The sequence below is a fragment of the Boleophthalmus pectinirostris genome, unplaced genomic scaffold (assembly GCF_026225935.1).
Source record: "Boleophthalmus pectinirostris isolate CB_2022bp ecotype Guang Dong unplaced genomic scaffold, ASM2622593v1 HiC_scaffold_4, whole genome shotgun sequence".
Taxonomy (NCBI): Eukaryota; Metazoa; Chordata; class Actinopteri; order Gobiiformes; family Gobiidae; genus Boleophthalmus; species Boleophthalmus pectinirostris.
The window spans coordinates 3,896,192-3,917,473 of NW_026571353.1; the positions used below are offsets into that span (position 1 = coordinate 3,896,192).

The 21,282-nt window shown below is 41.2% G+C and overlaps 1 protein-coding gene across 1 annotated transcript in view; it reads left to right on the forward strand.

The window, feature by feature from the left end:
• zmat4a (zinc finger, matrin-type 4a) overlaps nt 1-21,282 on the forward strand; it is a 301,827-nt gene that overhangs the window by 103,676 nt on the left and 176,869 nt on the right. Inside the window, exon 2 of the mRNA XM_020929269.2 lies at nt 8,488-8,577. Coding sequence (XP_020784928.1) covers nt 8,488-8,577 — 90 coding nt within the window. The remainder of the gene's footprint in view (nt 1-8,487; nt 8,578-21,282) is intronic.

Here is a 21,282-nt window from a genome sequence, read left to right on the forward strand (position 1 = left end):
CAAAAATTCAAGTTAATGCATCTGATATAAAAATGTATTGAACAGATACATATGTACTCTAGTTTATGAAACTGTTGACCTTTTTTCTGTACCATTTTTGGTTGTAAAGTTCCATACACTGAATTTCTCTTTTGCCATGGATTCTACCTGGATGACTGAGGGATTTAGTCAGGCTGGTGCCACCTAGTGCCTCCGCTCAATTTCATTTCTCTCCAGCGACTAAGAAAGGAATGGGAATACACTAGACGGTTTGCAAGTTGTAGACTGCACACCGGCCAATCAGCTGTGAGCTGTGAATCTATGATGTCAAACTTGTCGCGTCTGTCTGTGTCCCTTTTGTGGAGCAGCACAACAGTAAACAAAGCGTCGAGATGAATGTAGATGAAGACAGACATTCTGTGTTGGCAACAATTCCCGAAGATCGTGGATTTAAAGCTGAAACAAAGAGAATGTTTGGTGAATTTTATCAAGGGGAAAGACGTTATTGCCCTTCTTCCCACGGAATTTGGTGCATTACATATGTCACGACCAAATAGCAACGATTGGTTAAATAAAAAAAGTACCTGCTGACTGTTGAGTGAACGAATCCTAATGATTCCACGAAGTGAAACCGGCTGATGAATCAGGCTAGAGGGATTCTACACAGGTATTAAACCCTTCTATCTTCATGGAGACCAAATCAGACCAAGTTCTAGGTCAGATCTGTGGAGAGGGGACCCCACTCACAGTCAGAATGTCTATTTTTCTAGGTATTTTCGTATATGTAGATCCAAATCTTCTTGTCTCCACAGTGGATGAAAAGTTAAACTTATACTGTGGAACACTCCAAGTAAAGCAGTTACATCTCCATGAAGACAAGCAGGTGGTGGACCCATTTTCTTATCTCTGTTCTGTATAGTTTCTTCATCAAAAACAGACCTGGACTTGTGTTATGTTTCATTCACACGTTTAACACACAAACTCTGAATATTTAGGCTGAGTTCTTCTTTTAAACTGAAAACACTCGTAATACGGGAAGTGCGCCATTGCGTTTTTACACTCTATACACCTTCACTTGATTTATTTGGATGATTTCCGCTTTGGGATTTTGCATATCTCCTGAACAAAAGGTAAAAAAGGAGCTGTTAACTTGGAAACTACTGCTACATCTTACATTTTGAGCATTTTGAGCTTTGGAGATGTAAACAGATTAATAATAAAAGGTTACTCCAACTTGTGAATGAAACAAAACACAACTCCAGGTCTGTTTTTGATGAGGTAGCGACATTATAACCTGACTTAAAGCTCAGAAAGGTGAGTTTTGCGGATTAAAGGACCTTGAATCTGACGTGAAAGGAGCAAAAACACCGGGGGCCTATCTCCTGATCTTAAACTATAGGTTTATTTTCCATCACAAACCGTTCTTTAGAAACCCAGACTGACGTAACATTTCCTCTCTCTCTCTTCCTCCTCCTTTTTTTCCGAACGGCGTTATCAAATGTCACCAATCACTCATCCGTCACGCCTCCTTTTCCACAATCTACAACCTCTCCGTCGGAATCTCTCTCTTCCTCTCTTGTTCTCCGTTATCTCTATCTCGGATCGATTTGTTTCTGGTCACAGCGCCCTCCTCCTCCTCCTCCTCTTCCTCCTCCCCCTGAACTGTTGTCTAATTACCTCCCTCGTTCTCTCCCTCCGGTGCCGTCGTCCCCGGTTTCTCCGTGTTTGAAGTGAGGGATGGGCCGCCTCGTCTCCGTGGGCTGTCCGTGGAGTTGGAGTTGTTCTCGCAGATCGTAGCTCTCCTTTGATTTTTGGCTCAGTGGCTCAAACACCAGTTTTCGGTCCAAATGAAGTCCCCCGGGTGCAGAGCGGTAAACATCAAACAAAATTAAAGAAGAGGAGGTGTAAAGTAGGAGTTGCCACAATACGAACATTACAAAGTTTGATTTCGATACTGAGGAATAGACGCCATGTTCAATACCGGGTCCAATACCACAATGACAATGAAACAAAACAACACTTGAATGTGATTTTCAACATTAAATCGTAGTACTTTCTTTTCTATTCCCATGTGGTCTTATATGCGTTTGTGTTTCCATGGGGGTATACGAGTCTATGGCTGCGTTCAGACTGCAGCCTGAAGTGACCCAAATCTGATTTTTTGGCCCCTATGTTCCTGTATCTGATCTTTTAATGACAGTCCGAACAACACAGATCTGATTTTTTCAAATGGGACCCAGGACACTTGGATATGTGCTCCTGAAACTGATACATATCTGATCTTTTGACATGTGACTTCAGTGTGAACGACCAAAGTGCATTCATCCACCTACACGTTATCAACAAGACACAAACGTCACTATTCTGCGCTGAAGTAGGTGAAAACTGTTAATGAACTCCATGTCACTGAAGTGAAGCACATCACCACTCACCACTCATGGCTCCGTCTCCACATCCACACGTTCCTTTCAACGAACTGTCCCACAAAACACCACGACCAAAAAACTCGTCCTTCTCCTTCTCAATCTCCTCCTTAAAACAAGTAAGTTGTTCATGTTCTGGCTCCGGTACGAGAGGAACTTTAAAATCTCCAGGTGCTCAATTCTCGCGTCCATGTTTGGACAACTTCTGTAAACACAGAGACGCTCGCTGCGGTTGACATCGTCGTGTCTCCAGTGCACATGCAGGACACTTTTGCACCGTTTAATGTTCACACTGGAGTCACATACAAGTCACATTTAATTCGAAATGTGAACAACCTCGCAAAACGGATTTCACAAAAAGAAAATCGGAATTGAGCATTAAGCCCTGCAGTCTGAACGTAGTCTAAGTGATTTTATACTTGTTCTGATCCAGCTCAAGATCATTCTAAAGACATTCAGGAAAGGTTAATTTCTGTCCTGTGAATGTGACTTTTTTAGTATTGATACCTGCTCAAATGAGTTTTGAAATTAGTTTTAGTATCGCCAGTATTGATTAGGGTTACAACGATACGGTTTTCCCACGATTCGATATGTATCTAGATATACGGGTCAGGATTTGATTTCCATGCGCTTTAACATGCAAAAAAATCATGTAATTTTTTCTGCTAATGAGAACAATATAATAACAATATGATATTAATGAAACATACATAAAATACACTACAGTACAACTCCTGTACAACTGTAGTTTATGTGTATGTATATATGTGTACGTGTATGTATGTGTGTGTATGTGTATGTATGTATGTATAAGTGTATGTGTGTGTATGTGTGTGTGTATGTATGTGTGTGTAAGTGTATGTGTATGTATGTGTACGTGTATGTATTTGTGTGTATGTGTATGTATATGTATGTATGTGTAAGTGTATGTGTATGTATGTATGTGTTCGTGTATGTATGTGTGTGTGTATGTATGTATGTGTATGTATGTGTGTGTATGTGTATGTATGTGTGTGTATGTATGTGTATGTATGTATGTATGTGTTTGTGTATGTATGTGTGTGTATGTATGTGTATGTATGTATGTGTTTGTGTATGTATGTGTGTGTATGTGTATGTATGTGTGTGTATGTATGTGTATGTATGTATGTATGTGTTTGTGTATGTATGTGTATGTATGTGTGTGTATGTATGTGTGTGTGTATGTATGTATGTGTATGTATGTGTGTATGTGTATGTATGTGTGTGTATGTATGTGTATGTATGTATGTATGTGTTTGTGTATGTATGTGTATGTATGTGTGTGTATGTATGTGTATGTATGTATGTGTTTGTGTATGTATGTGTATGTATGTGTGTGTGTATGTGCATGTATGTATGTATGTATGTGTATGTGTATGTAGGTGTATGTGTAAGTGTATGGTGTATGTATGTGTATGTGTATGTATGTCTGTGTATGTGTATGTATGTGTAAGTGTATGTGTATGTATGTGTATGTATGAATGTGTTTGGTTCAATGATTTACAGAAGTTTTATTTAGTGAAAATAAGAACAGAGTTTCTCAGGTTATTTTATAATATATCCAGTCAGACTTTTCCAGGACTAAAACCAGGACTAAAACAGGACTAAAACAGGACTAAACCAGGACTAAAACAGGACTAAAACCAGGTCTAAAGAATATGACACTAACAGTAGGTGGACATAATTGAAGGCAGCAGTGATCTCATATAAAAATCATTTCTCTATCAATAATATTTTCAATATGTTTAAGGAAAGACATGTTTTTTTTTGTCTTTTAGCAGATAAAACATCTTCGTCTCTGCTTCTCTACAGTAAACAAAATCCTGTTCATGGAGACTTTGGCTCAATCGACAATTTGAAGAAAACAAACAAGAATTTTCAGGATGTGGTTTTTACATTCATTTAGTTTTAAAAAGCATGACAATATCAAGTAATCCAAAGTATTCAGATTACGTTACTCACTTTAAGTAACTTGATGGATTCTGTTACAAACTACATTTTGGGGTGTGTAATCTGTAATCTGTAGGGGAATATTATTATTTTAAAAGTCACCTTCCCAACACTGCAATTTCATCACAAACCATTCTAAATAAACCCAGACTGAAACCCAGGATTTCCTCTCTCTCCTTCTTCCTCCTTTTTCCGACTGGTGTAATATTACCACCATTCCACTGATCTGTACTTACATCGTTCTTCAGTTTTATTTTCTTGACAGACTCTTGTTTCTTTTATTAAGTGGTTTTAGATGAATATTAAAATGTTCAAATTATAAATAAAGATCCACATGCAAGCATCTGAAAATCTGTGCACGTCTGTCAAAAAAGTGGCTGACCTCTAAACAAGTTTGTTCGGAGCAGAATGTCGGGACTAACTTCATTTAAAACACTGAAATAACTGATATTTGACACATTTACAGACAGTGGAACATTTCAGTTTGTAGCTGTGGTATAAACTCGTCAAACAACTCGGAGACGTGGGTTAAAACTCCATAACGCTCTGCTCCTCGTTTTTTAATGCTCACGTAAAACACACAAGCACAATATGTCTTCTTTGAGCGAACCGATTCATTTGTTACTTCCCACACCCCGGCCTGACCTGTGCGTGTACTATCAGACCGAACGGGGCGCCAGATAATTTGGTGATCCTTCATCTGAGTCTCATTACAGCGAGACAGTCATTACCTGCTGTTTACAAATCACCGGTGCCCCGCTCAGGTCTGGGCGCTGACACTGCTGCATATGATTTCACATAGACCATCTTACCTTATGAATATGTCTGGGTTTCTTCTCCGAGCTAATTTAAATACAGATGAAGCAACGAGACGGATTGGAATGATTTGAATAAATGAATTGTCCCTGCAGCTCTATGGTGATTTAAACAGCGGCTGATAGTGTATATTAGGGTGACTAAATGTCTGTTTTTTGCGTCCTGTCCATGGCGTCTGCTTTTTTTTTTTTTTTTTTTTAAGTGATGGAAATGTCCGGGTTTTTATTACTGTTCATTGTGGCCATTAAACTGAGCGTCTCTCGTAGCGTCTGTGACTCAGAAGGAGCGAGACACAAACAGTCGGTCAGTCTGCAACATGCCGAAGCGCAAATGCACATTTAACGATGATTTGTACAAGAAATTCTCCATTTTCCGTCCCATTTCGGATAAGTGGGAGGCCACGTGCACAGGTTGCGAAGTGAGAGTACAGTGATCCCTGGTTTAGCGCAGTACAACACCGCAGTACGACACCGCAGTACGACACCGCAGTACAACACCGCAGTACGACACCGCAGTACGACACCGCAGTACAGGACCGCAGTACAACACCGCAGTACAACACCGCAGTACAGGACCGCAGTACAGGACCGCAGTACAATACCGCAGTACGACACCGCAGTACGACACCGCAGTACGACACCGCAGTACGACACCGCAGTACGACACCGCAGTACGACACCGCAGTACAGGACTGCAGTACAGGACCGCAGTACAGGACCGCAGTACGACACCGCAGTACAGGACCGCAGTACAGGACCGCAGTACAGGACCGCAGTACAGGACCGCACCCGCCTGTTAACCCGAGATTATATCAAACTTTTGCGCTGCATACGCCACGAACTTAATTAAGACTATAAGGACTAAACCAGGACTAACCCAGGACTGATTCCAGGACTGAAGAGAAGGACTAATCCAGGACTGAACTAGGATTAAAACAGGACTAAACCAGGACTAAACCAGAACTGGAACAGGACTCACTGTGGGGACAGGACGGGCTCGGGGGTGACTGCAGGAGAAAGGACCGGCTCAGCTCAGCACCTCGTGGAGTGAGCGGCAATTGCCCGATCGTGCTTTGCGGACAAATGCTCGGCGTTCTCTCTCTTAAATCCAAGATTAGTCCTGGTTTAGACCTGGTTTAGTCCTGACCCACCTGTGTGTAATTACTACCCGCCCGTAATACACAATACATAAAAAACAAAAAAAACAAACAAAAACAAAAAAAAACATGCAAAACTGCACAGAAAACCCCCCAAAAATCTGCGAAACAGTGAGACCACGAAAGATGAACCGCGATATAGCGAGAGACGACAGTAGCTCCGCCCCCACCCCCAGTAAGGTGTCCGGGTTTCACAAACAGAAATATGGTCACCCTAGAGTATATACATCAACTAGAACAAGTTTACATCATGAAAAAAAACATCTCATACAAAGGACAAAAGTGAGGAGTCAAATGTAGTAAAGTAGAGAACAGTACATTACAAGCTGTATGAACTAGGGTCGAAAGTATGGAAAATCATACACAGATTAATTCTAAAACTAGATCAAAACTAGATACTCATTTGGGCAGATATCAATAGTACAAAGTTACATTCATAGGACCTTTTCCAAAGAGACCACACAGACGCCCACTAAACAACAGACACCTTATGGACGTGCAGATCATGTTTATATTGCATCCGACAGTTCAAAACCAATTATGGACTAAAAAATGACATGCAAATTGTGTCCATTATTTGGACGTCCAACTATGACCCACTTGTACATTAATCTAGCGTTAAACATTTGAACCACCAACCCCTGTCACCTTTGTCCCTATTTGTATGTCATCTTCAATGTTTGTCTTGTATTTTGTACATTGTTTGGTTCCTATTTGTTGTAAATGTATGTAGTTTGCAAATAAAAAAAAACAAAAAAACATTTGAACTGCAGATTAGGTGACTGTTCTGAACGTCATGTGGAAGATTGAGTTCAACTATAAAAACGGACTAAAAGGGCGACACTGGTGGGCAACAATGTAGATCAGTTGGCAGTGCGTTTGTTCACTGATCTGAAGGTTGGTGGTTTGAATCCCACTGTCCACATAAAAGATCATTGGTTGAACATCAGATCCACTGACACACAGACAATGGCTCCTCTTTTCTGCATCACCGTAAGAAAAACAAATGTTATTTCTGAGACGTCATATGGTGTCTTAGTCTGCACCTTCAGTGGACCCAGACTGGACGAATAAAATGACCCTAAAAAGACATTTCTGGTATATGCCCATGGACCACAGAGGATTACACACATATAACATGTTGAAAATCACATTCTATTGTTTTAATAAAGAGACTTTTATGGTCATCTTGTGAAATCTGAGTCGGGACTGAAAATAAAGTCTACTCCTTAGTGTCGAAATCAAGTTTGAAATGTTAGTATCGTAAATGTAGTATCGTGACAGCGCTCGAATTCCGGGCTATTAGACGCGCTCTTTAGCCTCCAACCCCATCAAAGAACGACCGCGCGTCCCACAATCCAGCGCACCCCATACACGAATCCACTCGGGTGTCCCAACCCGACTTCAGTAAACTACAAAGCCGCACCACCCGCAGAACACGCAAACACACACGGAGCAGACAGACTCATCACTCCACGCCGACGAGGAACGGAACGGAGGAACGAACCGAAAAAGCGAGTGCAATGTGCCACTTCTAGACACAACTGAACAACTGAGTCACTGCGAACACACCGACAATCCGTTGGTCCCAGACACACCCTCCCTACACACCACAACTGAACAAAGCCCAGAGTCACCGTGAACGACACAAACAAACAAAGTCCCACTGACCCATCCAACTGTTGTGTTTCATTTAAAGTCCGGTGTGGTTTATTTGTGAAAAAAGTTAGAAAATAGACCATTTAATGACAGTGCTCCTTATAATCCAGAGCAACTAATAGCCCGGAAAATACGGTAACCATAAAAGTGTTACATGATGTTTTTTAAATGTCTGGAAGTACACTTGAACTGTGTGTGCATTCTATTATCTTTTAAAGTCTTCTCTCTGGTTGGGCTTTAGATCTCCACAAACCTGTTTTTTTGTCCTGGATATTGACCTCCTCCAACTTGTTTCCATGGAAATGTTTTTCCTTGGACTCTAATATTCCACAGTATGGCATAAAACTTTTCTATCTCTATGGAGGATGTTTCAGTGTTCCAAAATGATTGTTATTCTTCTACTGGTTTGGTGGTTTTCAGAAAAGTAACTCATCTATCTTTCCTCTCTGTCTAAAACTATCCTTGTTCTCTTTTCCTCTGCAGAGTCGGAAACATGCCAACAAAGTGCGCCTGTACTACATGCTCCACCCTGTGGACGGAGGCTGCCCCGCCAAGAAACTACGAACAGACAATGTAAGTGCAACATCTCAAAGAAGTTAAGCTTTAGACCTGGTTTAGTCCTGCTTTAGACCTGGTTTAGTCCTGGTTTAGTCCTGCTTTAGACCTGGTGTAGACCTGGTTTAGTCCTGCTTTAGACCTGCTTTGGACCTGCTTTGGACCTGGTTTAGTCCTGCTTTAGACCTGCTTTGGACCTGCTTTAGACCTGGTTTAGACCTGGTTTAGACCTGCTTTGGACCTGCTTTAGACCTGGTTTAGTCCAGGTTTAGTCCTGCTTTAGACCTGCTTTGGACCTGCTTTAGACCTGTTTTAGACCTGGTTTAGTCCTGGTTTAGTCCTGCTTTAGACCTGCTTTAGACCTGCTTTAGACCTTGATTGGACCTGCTTTAGACCTGCTTTAGACCTGGTTTAGTCCTGCTTTAGTCCTGCTTTAGTCCTGCATTAGTCCTGGTTTAGACCTGCTTTAGACCTGCTTTAGTCCTGCTTTAGACCTTGATTGGACCTGCTTTAGACCTGCTTTAGACCTGTTTAGACCTGCTTTATTCCTGGTTTAGACCTGCTTTAGACCTGCTTTAGACCTGCTTTAGACCTGCTTTGACCTCTGCTGCTTTAGACCTGCTTTAGACCTGCTTTAGCCTTAGACCTTTTGGACCTGCTTTATTCCTGGTTTAGACCTGCTTTAGTCCTGCTTTAGACCTGGTTTAGTCCTGCTTTAGACCTTGATTGGACCTGCTTTGCATTTTGATATTGCTGGTTGTAATCCTGGACACATCATGGTTGTTGTTCTCTGTCACCGTTGTGGTCTTGTCGAGTCCTGGTGCAGACCTGTTTTTTGTCTTGTGGGTGGAGCATTGTACAGAATCTTCGATCTAACCGTGAGGAGGGTTTGAATAGTCCCGGGAGAGATCAGTAACGATGCACAGAAAACATCTACAGTTTCAGTTCCATTTTCCATTTAGGGCTGTAGGATTTTCAAATTACACATTTTCAGTAAGTACAGCATTTGCATTTGAAATATGTTTGGATTCTGTTCAGAGTCCACATTTTAAATAACTCCCGTAGTGTTAACGTTTGAGAAAAGAAGTAGGAAGTGATAAACTGAATCCCATGTATTTCAGAACATGTTTGCTGAGGTTTAAACTACAGGGATGACAAAACGTTTGCATAGAAAGAAGATAAAAACAGGACATTTTGTTATTTCACATTTAATCATCTGAATAATTGCAGCATTTACGATTTGATAGTCATTCCAACTCAAATTGTGCTTGATTTTTGCAACAGAAAATGATTTCCAACTTCATGCAGGCCTAATCATTGAACATCAGGAGGCCTATCCGAATCAACAGAACAGGCTTAACGTTTGTAATCGGTGCCAAAACTACCGCTGAAATCGGCACATGTCTGGGCCTTGTATTAAGCGTGTGGTCTTGAATAAAACAGCAGGGAGTAGTAATGTTTCTCCAGTGTTATGGAGCTTGCTCACCTTCGCTACACGATAAGATGCTTCAGTTGCTTTCATGTTACTAGTGGGTCCGGTCAAACAGAAGTAAACAACAAGGCCAAAAATTCAAGTTAATGCATCTGATATAAAAATGTATTGAACAGATACATATGTACTCTAGTTTATGAAACTGTTGACCTTTTTTCTGTACCATTTTTGGTTCTAAAGTTCCATATGTTTTAAACAGACCATGTATGAAACATGGAACAAAAATTATTTCCCAAATTTCAAAGACCTGCAAATCATGTAAATAAATGGATGTATTTCATCATATCTTGTGTTATTCCATCTTTGAACTGTTGATGAAGGTACAGGATTTAAAAGGAAAAAAAAGTATTTAAAATGATACAAATTTGCTTGGAAGGACTGACATATTTCATAGAAATAGTTTCCTTTCATTTTGAAGTAATATTAAAGTATTCAGAAGAAAAAAGCAACAAATGATGTAAAATCCTGCACCTTCTACTTGTTTGTACAATTTTCCCTCCGTTACTTTTTCCTCTGTTACCATGACCTTTATTAATAAAAAATCTCATGACTCAAAAAGAAAGAGGTTTTTCAACCTAATCTTGTACCATATGGTAGAAAACTATATGAAGTAAATATTCAAACCAGTTTGTTAAGGATATGGAAGTGAGAACCAAGAGTTATCACTGTTTGGATTTATTGCCCAAAAAGTGCTGCATATTTCATTCCCTCCGTTACTGACATGAGTTTATAAATTTTTTGTCAACAACTTGAAAGAATATCACAGGTTTAACTTGACCCTGTTGGAGTGTAACTCTTTCCTACATTCTGATACTTTACTTATTTCAATAGTCCCTCTAGTTTCTGAATAAGAGACATTTGAATGTCAAAAATCTGCCCCTGTTTCCCTCCGTTACCACTTGACCAGACCCTAGTGCCAAACGACTGCATAATGTTTTTCTGTGAATGCAAATCATGTTTCCTCTCAAAAACTCTATTGGCTTGTTCACTAAATCCTCGTGCTTTGTCTCAGTGTGACGCTGAAATTTGCAGGTCTCATGGTCACAAGCTCCTCTTTGCAGACCACACACTGTGGGAGAGGCGCAGTCTCGGAACCTGACCAGGTGAAACCGAACTTTAAATAATCAGGCTCATGTTTCCTAAGTTTTTGCTGGGTCCTGTCTCCTCCCTCGCTGCTGATTTCTGTTGAGATGGAATCAGAAAACGATGCATTAGAGCTAATCCACGCACGCACAATTACCCATATCAATACTGCTGCAGATGTGGACACATGTGGACCATTGTTCTTTCTTCACATGTGTATCACCATACACTGTCAAATCTAATAAGTCACACTTCATTGAAAAAATTAGGAAACTGATTGTCTTGAAAAATTGGGCTATAGGCGAGTTTCAGCTGACGTCATTGTTATTAAAAGCCCGCGTTGCATGCTGGGAAATATTTTGGTCGGAGGCAAGAAACACAGTAGCGGTCAAACACAGTGCGTAACCTCACGTATTTCTCCCCGATAATGGTAAATTCCTGCTGCATTATCAGATGCACAAATAGAAGCACGGAAGAAGGAAAATGTCTTTTCCATATTCTGAGTGAAAAGAACCACTAACGGTGAATTAAACGACTTTCAAACATCCGCAGAGCAAACGTAGAAGATCCTAACAAACCGTGGACTCCAACAAGTTCAACAACACATCGAGACTCTTGGAGGTTTTCATCTTTTCTGCTGTGAATGGCCCAGGAGTTTCCACCAAGTCATTGTGGACATCGCCCAAGTGAATATTTGTCCAGGTAGTTGGTGATTCAGACCAGAAATTTGGTTTGGTCCAGGCTCTGTCGGGGTTAAAAAGGGTGATTTGGCTCCATCGATGCTTATGACCAATTTCTGGTCAAATGGTCTTGGGTCCTCTGCTGTTAGAGTGGATAAATAACCGGGATCAATACCCTTTACGTGTTTTCTCGCTCCGTCCGTCATGTTGAATTAGTGTTTCTTGCCGCCGACCAATATAATTCTCAGTATGCAACGCGCGCTTTTGTCAACAATGAAACTCGCCTATAGTGGAGTAAGAATCTAAAGATGAGCTTAACTAATTCCTCAGTGTAGTGTTCAGTAAATTCCTCTTTCATGTGTTGAGGCACAGCAAGTGAAGTGAACTTTAGTTTTCATTCATAGAACCATGTTGTGAAGCTGAGACAACCAATCAGTCACTTCCTCAAATCTGAAATATGTTGTAACTTTGGAATATGAGGAAACCGATTGCCTTGAATTGAGCAAGTAAATGTTACTTAAATAAACAAGTTAGAGTAAAAACAGGTTCTGTTCTACAAAAATGTCATTTGGATCTAGCCAGTCTGGCACCACCTAGTGCCTCCACTCTATTTCATGTCTCTCCAGTGACTAGATCAGGAATCAGAATACTCTAGACCAGCGGTGTCAAACTCATTTTGGTCCGGGGGCCGTATCCAACCTACTTTGATCCCAAAGGGGCCGGATCAGAAAACTCATGTCATATAAACCCCAAAATAACAATAAGTTCAAATATTTGAGCAGAGAAACACAAATCTATTACAGAAATCTTTTTTTAATTGATGAACTCTTTCTTTTACAAAATATTATAATATTATGAAAATCCTGCACTCGGCTTCACTTTTCTCATGTTGGACATTTTTCTGATGAGGGTGTCACGGTCAACAGTCAAAATGATCGTCCTTTAAGAGCGTTTGGAAAGAGACAAGTCTTCATTTGTGCTGCTCTGGTGGGAGGGGCCACGTACAGAGACACTGGAGACGCTGCTGTGATAAACACCACAGAAAATTAACAAGATTTTAATAGAAAATATAATTAAAATATTTTAGTAGAAAATCAGCCGAGGGCCAGATTAAAGGTCTTGGAGAAAATCACAATAAAAACAAATCAAAACATAAATAATCATCACAAAATTAAAGATTAAAATTAAAAAAGAGAGAAAGACATTAATTACATAAATTAGAGAGAAGAGTGAAGAATGAAAACCTTTCAGTCACATGCACAGTGAAACAGAACCGTTTTGAGTCTGGATTTAAACAGCGTCACAGAAGAGTCTGTCTCACATGTTCAGACTGTTCCAGGTTTTAGTTGCATGAGCCTGAAACTCTGACTCCCCTTGTTTAGTCGTGACTCTGGGCACCAGCAGGAGTTGGTCCCTGAGCTCCTCAGAGTGTGAGATGTTCATATGACACTAACATGTCACAGATGGACTTTGGTGCTCGGCCATGGAGACACTTGTACAAACAGAGCTGCTTTAAAGTCTCTGAGCCACAGGAGCCAGAGCAGAGACCTGAGCACAGGACTTATTCATTTATAAAGCGTAAAGACAAAGTGCTTTACAGTGATTACATGCACAGAGAGGTTGTATGGAAGATTTTTTTTTTTGTTTCAAATTGTCACTGAAAGTTTACCCTTACAGAGACGCAGCAGCCTTGTAATTATGATGACCAAAAAAAAAAAAAAAAAAAGAATGAAAATCTATCAACTGTGGACGTAGTGAGGCCAGATAAACATCAGCCAATAGAAAACGAGGCTCCCTCTTTACCTATTGGCTGTTAGGTTGTCAGTCAAACTCCCTATGTTTCTAGTGTAACTGACTTGCTGGCGCGCAGGGATTACTTGGTTTAGAGGCATTTTCAAACTGTCGCTTCCTCGCAATTTGAGCAAAGTTTGTTGCGATGGCCAATGAGAATCCACGAGCAGTTCGCCGCAAAAGAAAGTCCGTTTTTGAGGTCACTGAAAGAAGAAGAGAAGGGGAAAAGGAGCGGAGAAAAAAACTTCCTTCTTAAACTTACTTCAACAGTAATTCTCAACGCGCACTGGATGTGAATAAGCGTGATTTCTAGAGTAAGGAGGAGATGTTTCTACTGAGGAGCTGTGGAGGAGGAAGGTGGTGTCACGCATGCACAACATTTGAAAAAGGACTGTCGCTGTATTTCTCTTCCCTTAAAAAAATCATCTCTACAATCTTCATGTGCTCGTACTTCCTAGTTCGAGTCAGGACCCGAACTGCAGTGTTCTGGATGTTCTGCAGCGTCTCACAGCTCGTTTGGAGAGACCAGTGAGCAGAACATTACAGTATCTAACCTACTGGAGACAAACACATGGATAAGTCTCTCCAAGTCTGATGTAGACAGTAAACCTTATACATATAGAGAGAGTGGATGAACAGAGGAGGATGTAGAGACGCTCTGGGAAGATCAGGGAATGAGTGACGGCTGTAGTAAAAACAGGGAGGAGGCAAAAGGAGAAGCGGAACAGACTGGAAACTGGAGCTGGACTCTTGACAATAACACGTCACTGTTGAAGTTCCTCGTCTCGTTCAAGTTTCCCTTCGTCTAACTGAAGTCATGTGCTTTTTTCTCCCTGAAAGTAACTGCATTAGATGAGTTCTTTTTTTTGCATATTTTATTATTCAACATGACACAGCCAGACTTTAATGCTCCCTACGACAGCAGACCTCGCACTGTGCTCGCTCTAATCTGCGCTCACAGTCGTCTCCGGTGGACGGCTGCTCGGTTTTTCCCGCTGTGGAGCTTTTGTGCGTGGACCTTTGGCCTGTCTTCTTTCAGGTTCTCTCCGGGGCAGATAAACAGACAGGGCTCAGTGAGTGTGAGTGTCAGGGCCAACCACTCTGCCACTGCCTCTGCCAGACCTCTTATCAGCTCCACAGACAGCACACGCACACACGAGAGAGAGAGAGAGAGAGAGAGAGAGAGAGAGAGAGACAGAGAGAGAGAGAGAGAGAGAGAGAGAGAGAGAGAGACAGAGACGAGAGAGAGAGAGAGAGAGAGAGAGAGAGAGAGAGAGAGAGAGAGAGAGAGAGAGAGAGAGAGAGAGAGAGAGAGAGAGAGAGAGACAGAGAGAGAGAGAGAGAGAGAGAGAAGAGAGAGAGAGAGAGAGAGAGAGACAGAGAGAGAGAGAGAGACTGAGAGAGAGAGACAGAGAGAGAGAGAGAGAGAGAGAGAGAGAGAGAGAGAGAGAGAGAGAGAGAGAGAGAGAGAGAGAGAGGACTGAGAGAGAGACTGAGAGAGAGAGAGAGAGAGAAAGAGAGACGAGACGAGAGAGAGAGAGAGAAGAGAGAGAGAGAGACTGAGACAAAGAGAGAGACTGAGAGAAAAAGAGAGACTGAGAGAAAGAGAGAGACTCAAAGGGAGAGAGAGAGAAAGAAAGAGACTGAGAGAGACTCAGAGGGAGAGAGAAACTCAGAGAAAGAGAGAGAGAGAGAGAGAGAGAGAGAGAAAGAGAGAGACTGAGAGAGAGAGAGAGAGAGAGAGAGAGAGAGAGAGAGAGAGAGAGAGAGAGACTGAGAGAGAGAAAGAGAGACTGAGAGAGAGAGCAAGGGATGGAGGAAGAGGGAGAAAGAGAAAATTAGATGAGGAGAGAGAGGGAGGGATAGAGAGAGAGCAAGAGAGGGAGAGAGTGCCAGAGAGAGAGAGAGAGAGAGAATGGGAGAGTGAGAGAGATAGATGAGATCAAGGGAAAGAGAGCAAGAGAGGAAAAGATATAAGTCAGATGAGAGAGAGAGAGAGAGAGAGAGAGGAAGAGAAAATTAGATGGGGGAGAGAGAGAGGAAGGAATGGAGAGAGAGTGAAAAAGAGAGAGAATGAGAGAGGGGGAGACTGACAAAGAGAAGGAGGGAGAGACAGAGAGCAAGAGAGAGAGAGGGAGTGAAAGAGGGGAAGACAGAAAAAGAGAGAGAAAGTGAAAGATAGGAGAAGAGAAGATGAGATAGAGAGAGAGAGAGAGAGAGGGAGAAAGAGGGAGAAAGAGAGAAAATTAGATGGGGAGAGAGGGGGAAGAGAGAGACAGAGGGAGAGAGGAAATGGGAGAGGGGAAGAGAGAAAAAGAGAAAGAGAGAGAAACTGAAAGACAGGAGATGAGACAGAGAGAGAGAGAGTGAGAGAGGAGAAAATTAGATGGGAGAGAGAGAGAAAGAGAGAGAGTAAGAGAGAAAGGGAGAGAGAGAAAGTGTAAGAGAGGAGAAAGAGAGATCAGATAGAGAGAGGGGGGGAGAAAGAGAAAATTAGATGGGGAGAGAGAGAGAAAGATAGAGAGCAAGAGAGAAAGGGAGCAGAGAGAGAGAGATGAGATCGAGAAAGAGAGAGTAAGGGATGGAGGAAGAGGGAAAAAGAGAAAAAAATTAGATGGGGAGAGAGAGAAATATGAGAGAGAATGAGAGAGAGGGAGACTGACAAAGAGGGAAAGAGAGAGAGGGAGCAGAGAGAGGGAAGAAAGTGAGACAGAAAGAAAGAGAGAGGGGGATGAGAGAGGGAAAGAGAAAGAGAGAGAAACTGAAAAACAGGAGAAGAGAGATAGATGAGATAGAGGGAGAGAGGAAGAGGGAGAAGGAAAAAAATGAGATGGGGAGAGCGAGGGATAAAGAGACAGACGTGAGGAAAACAGAATGAAAGAGAGAGAGAGAGAGTTGTTTGTGTTGCTGTGGAGACGTGACACTTTTGACAGATCCAATTATGCCTCATGAGTCATTGTGTCTTTTGTGCTTTTGTGTGTAAAGGAGCTCGGGACTTTTTTAGAAAGTGAAAAAAGCAGAACGTGAAAAAAGGATAAAGGTGTTTCTCTGTCACTCTGTCACTCTGTCAGTTAAGAGACACAGTAACTCAGGTCGTCCTCTCCTCTTGTATTTCTTGTTTTTATGGATGATTTTCTGTCTTTTATTGTATTGTTTAGAAAATGTGCTATAGAAATCAAGTGTGAGCCCAGAATCAGAGAGCACTAAACCGAGCTTCCATGAACGTACCGTATTTTCCGCACTATTATACGCTCTGGATTATAAGGCACACTGTTTCCAAGGAATGAGAAATCCAGCGACTGTTTGTCCTTTTTCAAATGTTGCGCATGCGTGAAACCACCCCCCCTCCCCCACAGCTCCTACGTAGAAACGCCTCCTCCCTCCTCCTCCTTACACCACAAACAGGTTTGTTTACAGCCACTGAACTGCACATGACTTGTAAACAACTAACTACAGTGTTGGTTAGGCAAGACGGAGAAGTGAGGAGTGGGGGGAGGGGGGGCGCAGAGATTTCGTGTACGGACGAGAAGTGAGGAGCAGGGAGAAGAGCGGAGCAGGGAGCGAGGAGAGGAGAGAGGAGAGAGAGAGAGAGAGAGAGGAGAGAGGAGAGGAGAGAGAGAGAGAGAGAGAGAGAGAGGAGAGAGGAGAGGGGAGCGGTGCAGGGAAGGGTGAGCTGAGATTCAGTGCGAATGAACTAGCTACAACACGCAGCAGCAAGCGGACTCTTTCTTTGCATTAAAAATTACGTTTTCAGGCATAGGATATCACATTCGTGTCCTGAAAAACGTTTGTCTAACTCTTGGAAATAAAGTACGTTTTCATAATAAGCAGAAGTTTCCTGTCCAGGAGTAATTTGGCGACCAGTGCTTCAGTCTTTAGACCCTGCGTCTGCTTCAGTTGCGCCATCGCTGGAATGAATCTTCAAGAATCACCTTAGTTTGGCTTCGCTGCTTTTCCCCTTGTCTTCTTCTTTCAGCAAACTGCTCCTGGATTCTTGTCGCCATTGCAACAAACTTTGTGCGAACTGTGAGGAAGATATAGGTCAAAAAAAGCCGCTAAGAACTGTTGTGTTGGTGGAGTAAACAGCGTCTGTGCGTCTTGCGTCTGTGGACTGTGTGACAGGCGTACGTAAACCACGTACCAGCGGCGCAGGCAAGTCAGTTACGCTAGAAACGTAGAGAGTTTGATTGACAGCCTGTCAGCCAACAGGTAACGAGGCAGTGTCGTTATCTATTGGCAAATGTTTAGCCCCAACACGTCCAGAGTTGATGAATTTTTATTCTCTTTTTTTTTGGTCATCATAATTACAAGGCTCCTGCATCTCTATAATCTATCACTGACAATTTGAAACAAAAAAAAAAATCCTCCATACAACCTTTAAATGGTCTATTTTTGAACTTTTTTCACAAATAAACCGCCCCGTTATGTCCTTTTTGAAAGTAGAGAAGATTAGGTATTCCAAGAAAGGTAAGTGAAACTGATCCAACTGATCCAACTTTGGTCCAGTCGACAAACTGAATTTTCTCGTGGACATGGACTCTACCTGGATGACTGAGGGATTCTTCACACTTTGATTTTATTGTTTCATTTGAACATAATTCAGTAAAAATCAAATCAAAATCACGAAATTTTAAGTTTTATCTGAAAATCTGGATGAAATACTTTTACTTTTAACTCTTAAAGTACATTTTTAAAAGGGTAGTAGATTTTTTATGGAATACTTTTGCTTTTATATGAGTACTTTATTTATTTATTTATTTATTTTGTTCTGGTATTTGTACTTTTACTTAAGTATCAAAACCATGTACTTCTTCCACCTTTGAATTCAAAGCAAAGGTGAAGTGATCGGAGCCATTTTTTCCCATGTATTTGTGCAACATTTACCCCGGTGCAGATCTGTCGTATAAGCCGCTCTTGAGGTCAAATCTGTGTGTTGTGCCCTTGGGCAGGAAACCTTGAGCCTCCGTCTGGGTGAGAGCTGGAGATGGTCAAAGGGGCTGGAGTCGGGGAGCTCCGGGGCTTTTGTGGAAGTAACAGTTTCTTCTTTTTTAAACTTGGCTGTGCCTCTTTTATGCTCCTTACCTGAAGTAGAACTCGCAAAACTGTCCCTTTAAAGCAGTTTTCTCCCAGTGAGTTAGACGACTGACTGTCTGCTACAATGAAACACAAGTCTGAGTCTTGAGAAATGTTAAAACAAATGCATATTATTTTAAACTATCAGATCTTTGGAATTTTTTGACCTAACAACATGAAACTTGGCACTGCACACACACACGTCCCATTAGGCTGGAACAGACACACACACACACACACACACACAGACACACACACACACACACACACACACACACACACACACACACACACACACACACACACACACACACACAGACGATCCTTGAACTTATAGATACTAACCGTGTCACAATAACCCAAATATCCTGATATCTTGGTTTAGACCTGGTTTAGACCTGGTTTTAGTCCTGGATTAGACCTGGTTTTAGACCTGATTTAGACCTGGTTTTAGTCCTGGTTTAGATCTGGTTTTAGACCTAGTTTAGACCTAGTTTTAGTCCTGGTTTTAGTCCTGGTTTAGACCTAGTTTTAGTCCTGGTTTTAGTCCTGGTTTAGACCTGGTTTTAGACCTAGTTTTAGACCTGGTTTTAGACCTGGTTTAGACCTGGTTTAGACCTGGTTTTAGTCTTGGTTTAGACCTAGTTTTAGTCCTGGTTTAGACCTGGTTTTAGTCCTGGTTTAGACCTGGTTTAGACCTGGATTAGACCTGGTTTAGACCTAGTTTGGACCTGGTTTAGACCTGGTTTAGACCTAGTTTGGACCTGGTTTAGACCTGGTTTAGACCTAGTTTGGACCTGGTTTAGACCTGGGTGTAGACCTGATTTAGTGTTCGGCAATCAGTGGAATTACCGAGAAAAAAAAAAAAAAAAAAGGGGATTTAACCCAAAATGTGAAAACAGGAAAATACCTGTGTGTAATCCAATTTATTTCAACCAAGTAACTGTAATCTAATTACCACTCACAGAAACAGTAACTGTAACTGAATACAGTTACTCATAATTTGTACTCTGATTATGTAACTCTGGTACATGTAATCTGTTACTCCCCAACACTGATTACATCCCTAATAGATACATGAATTAAAGTCAGGAGGTCAAGTTAAGTTCATATGGTATCGTTTATCAAAATACAAGGTTCAGCATTTTCAGATTTTTATTTGAACTTTTGTGTCATGAATGCAGAGTATAAGCTCCACGGTATTTAAACGACTGCTCTACTACACATGGACACAAGAGCGTCTGATTAAATACAAACATGTATTTAAACAACATATTTTCATAATCCTGTTTAGCTGCAGTATCAGTAGTATCAATAGTAGCAGTAGTTGTTGTAGCTTTAGTAGAATATTCAGCAGTATTATCAGTGTAATGACAACAATTAAATCAAATATTAAACTCAATACACCTTCACTAGAATCATTTGGATCATTTCAGCCCTGGAATTGCCGAACTCTACTGAACTAAAGGTAAAAAGAAGCTATTAACCAGGATTAAACTAGGTCTAAACGACGACTGAACCAGGACTGAAACAGGACTGAAACAGGTCTAAACCAGGATTGAACTAGGACTGAGTGTCGGGCCAGTTGATCAGGACTGAGACCAGGACCAGACGAGGACTGAAACCAGGACTGAGACCAGGACTGAGACCAGGACTGAGACCGGTTTAGTCCTGGTTCAGTGCTGGTTTAGACCTGGTTCAGTTCTGGTTTAATTCTGGTTTAGACCTGGTTCAGTTCTGGTTTAACTCTGGTTTAGTCCTGGTTTAGAGTCCGTATGCGGCATAAAAGTCCAGCATCCAGTGTAAGTTTTTTTTTTTTTTTTTTTCCATTATTCATTTAAACACAAGAAAAACAACAAAAAAAACATTATGTTTTTTTCATTTCGGTTTTAGAGACAAATAATGAAAAAAATAGTTGTTTCTTATTTTTGGTTTCATTTTGAAAACAAATGACACATGGATTGAGACAGACTGTGTTATATAGGCTCTTTAAATTGTTTTTTTTTTTTTTTTTTACTAAAACACAGCAAAATATTTTTTATAGCACAATTTGGACAAAAAGTAACTCAAAGAAATTTGAAATTTTCCACAGTTTGCCACGAAGTTATTTGTCAAAGATGGGTCAAGGCACAATTTGTTCAGAAACATGGAAGATTATTCAGGGCCTAGGGTACTTTTGGATAATATAGAGAAGTGTGACAGAAAAAAAAAAATACAACAAATATTATGCAGTAATACTTCACACTGACAGTTTAAAGGTCCTGTATAACACAAAATGGACTCTTATGAGCTTGAAGCCAGGTTGTTTCATTCACACATGTTTGAGTAACACTTTATTATTACTCTGTCTACATCTCCAAAGCTTCAAATGCTCTGCTCCACCTTGTGATGTCATGAAGCAGTGATATACAACAACTACAACTTCAGAGGGTCAGTGAGAAAAAAATAAAATAAATACTAGAACAAGGAGAAACATCTGAGGAGATGTGATGAGATTGTCTACAGAACAGTTTTGGGAACAGTTGGGAGAACAGTCTGGAGAACAGTTTGGAGAACAGTCTGGAGAACAGTCTGGAGAACAGTCTGGGGAACAATTTGGAGAAC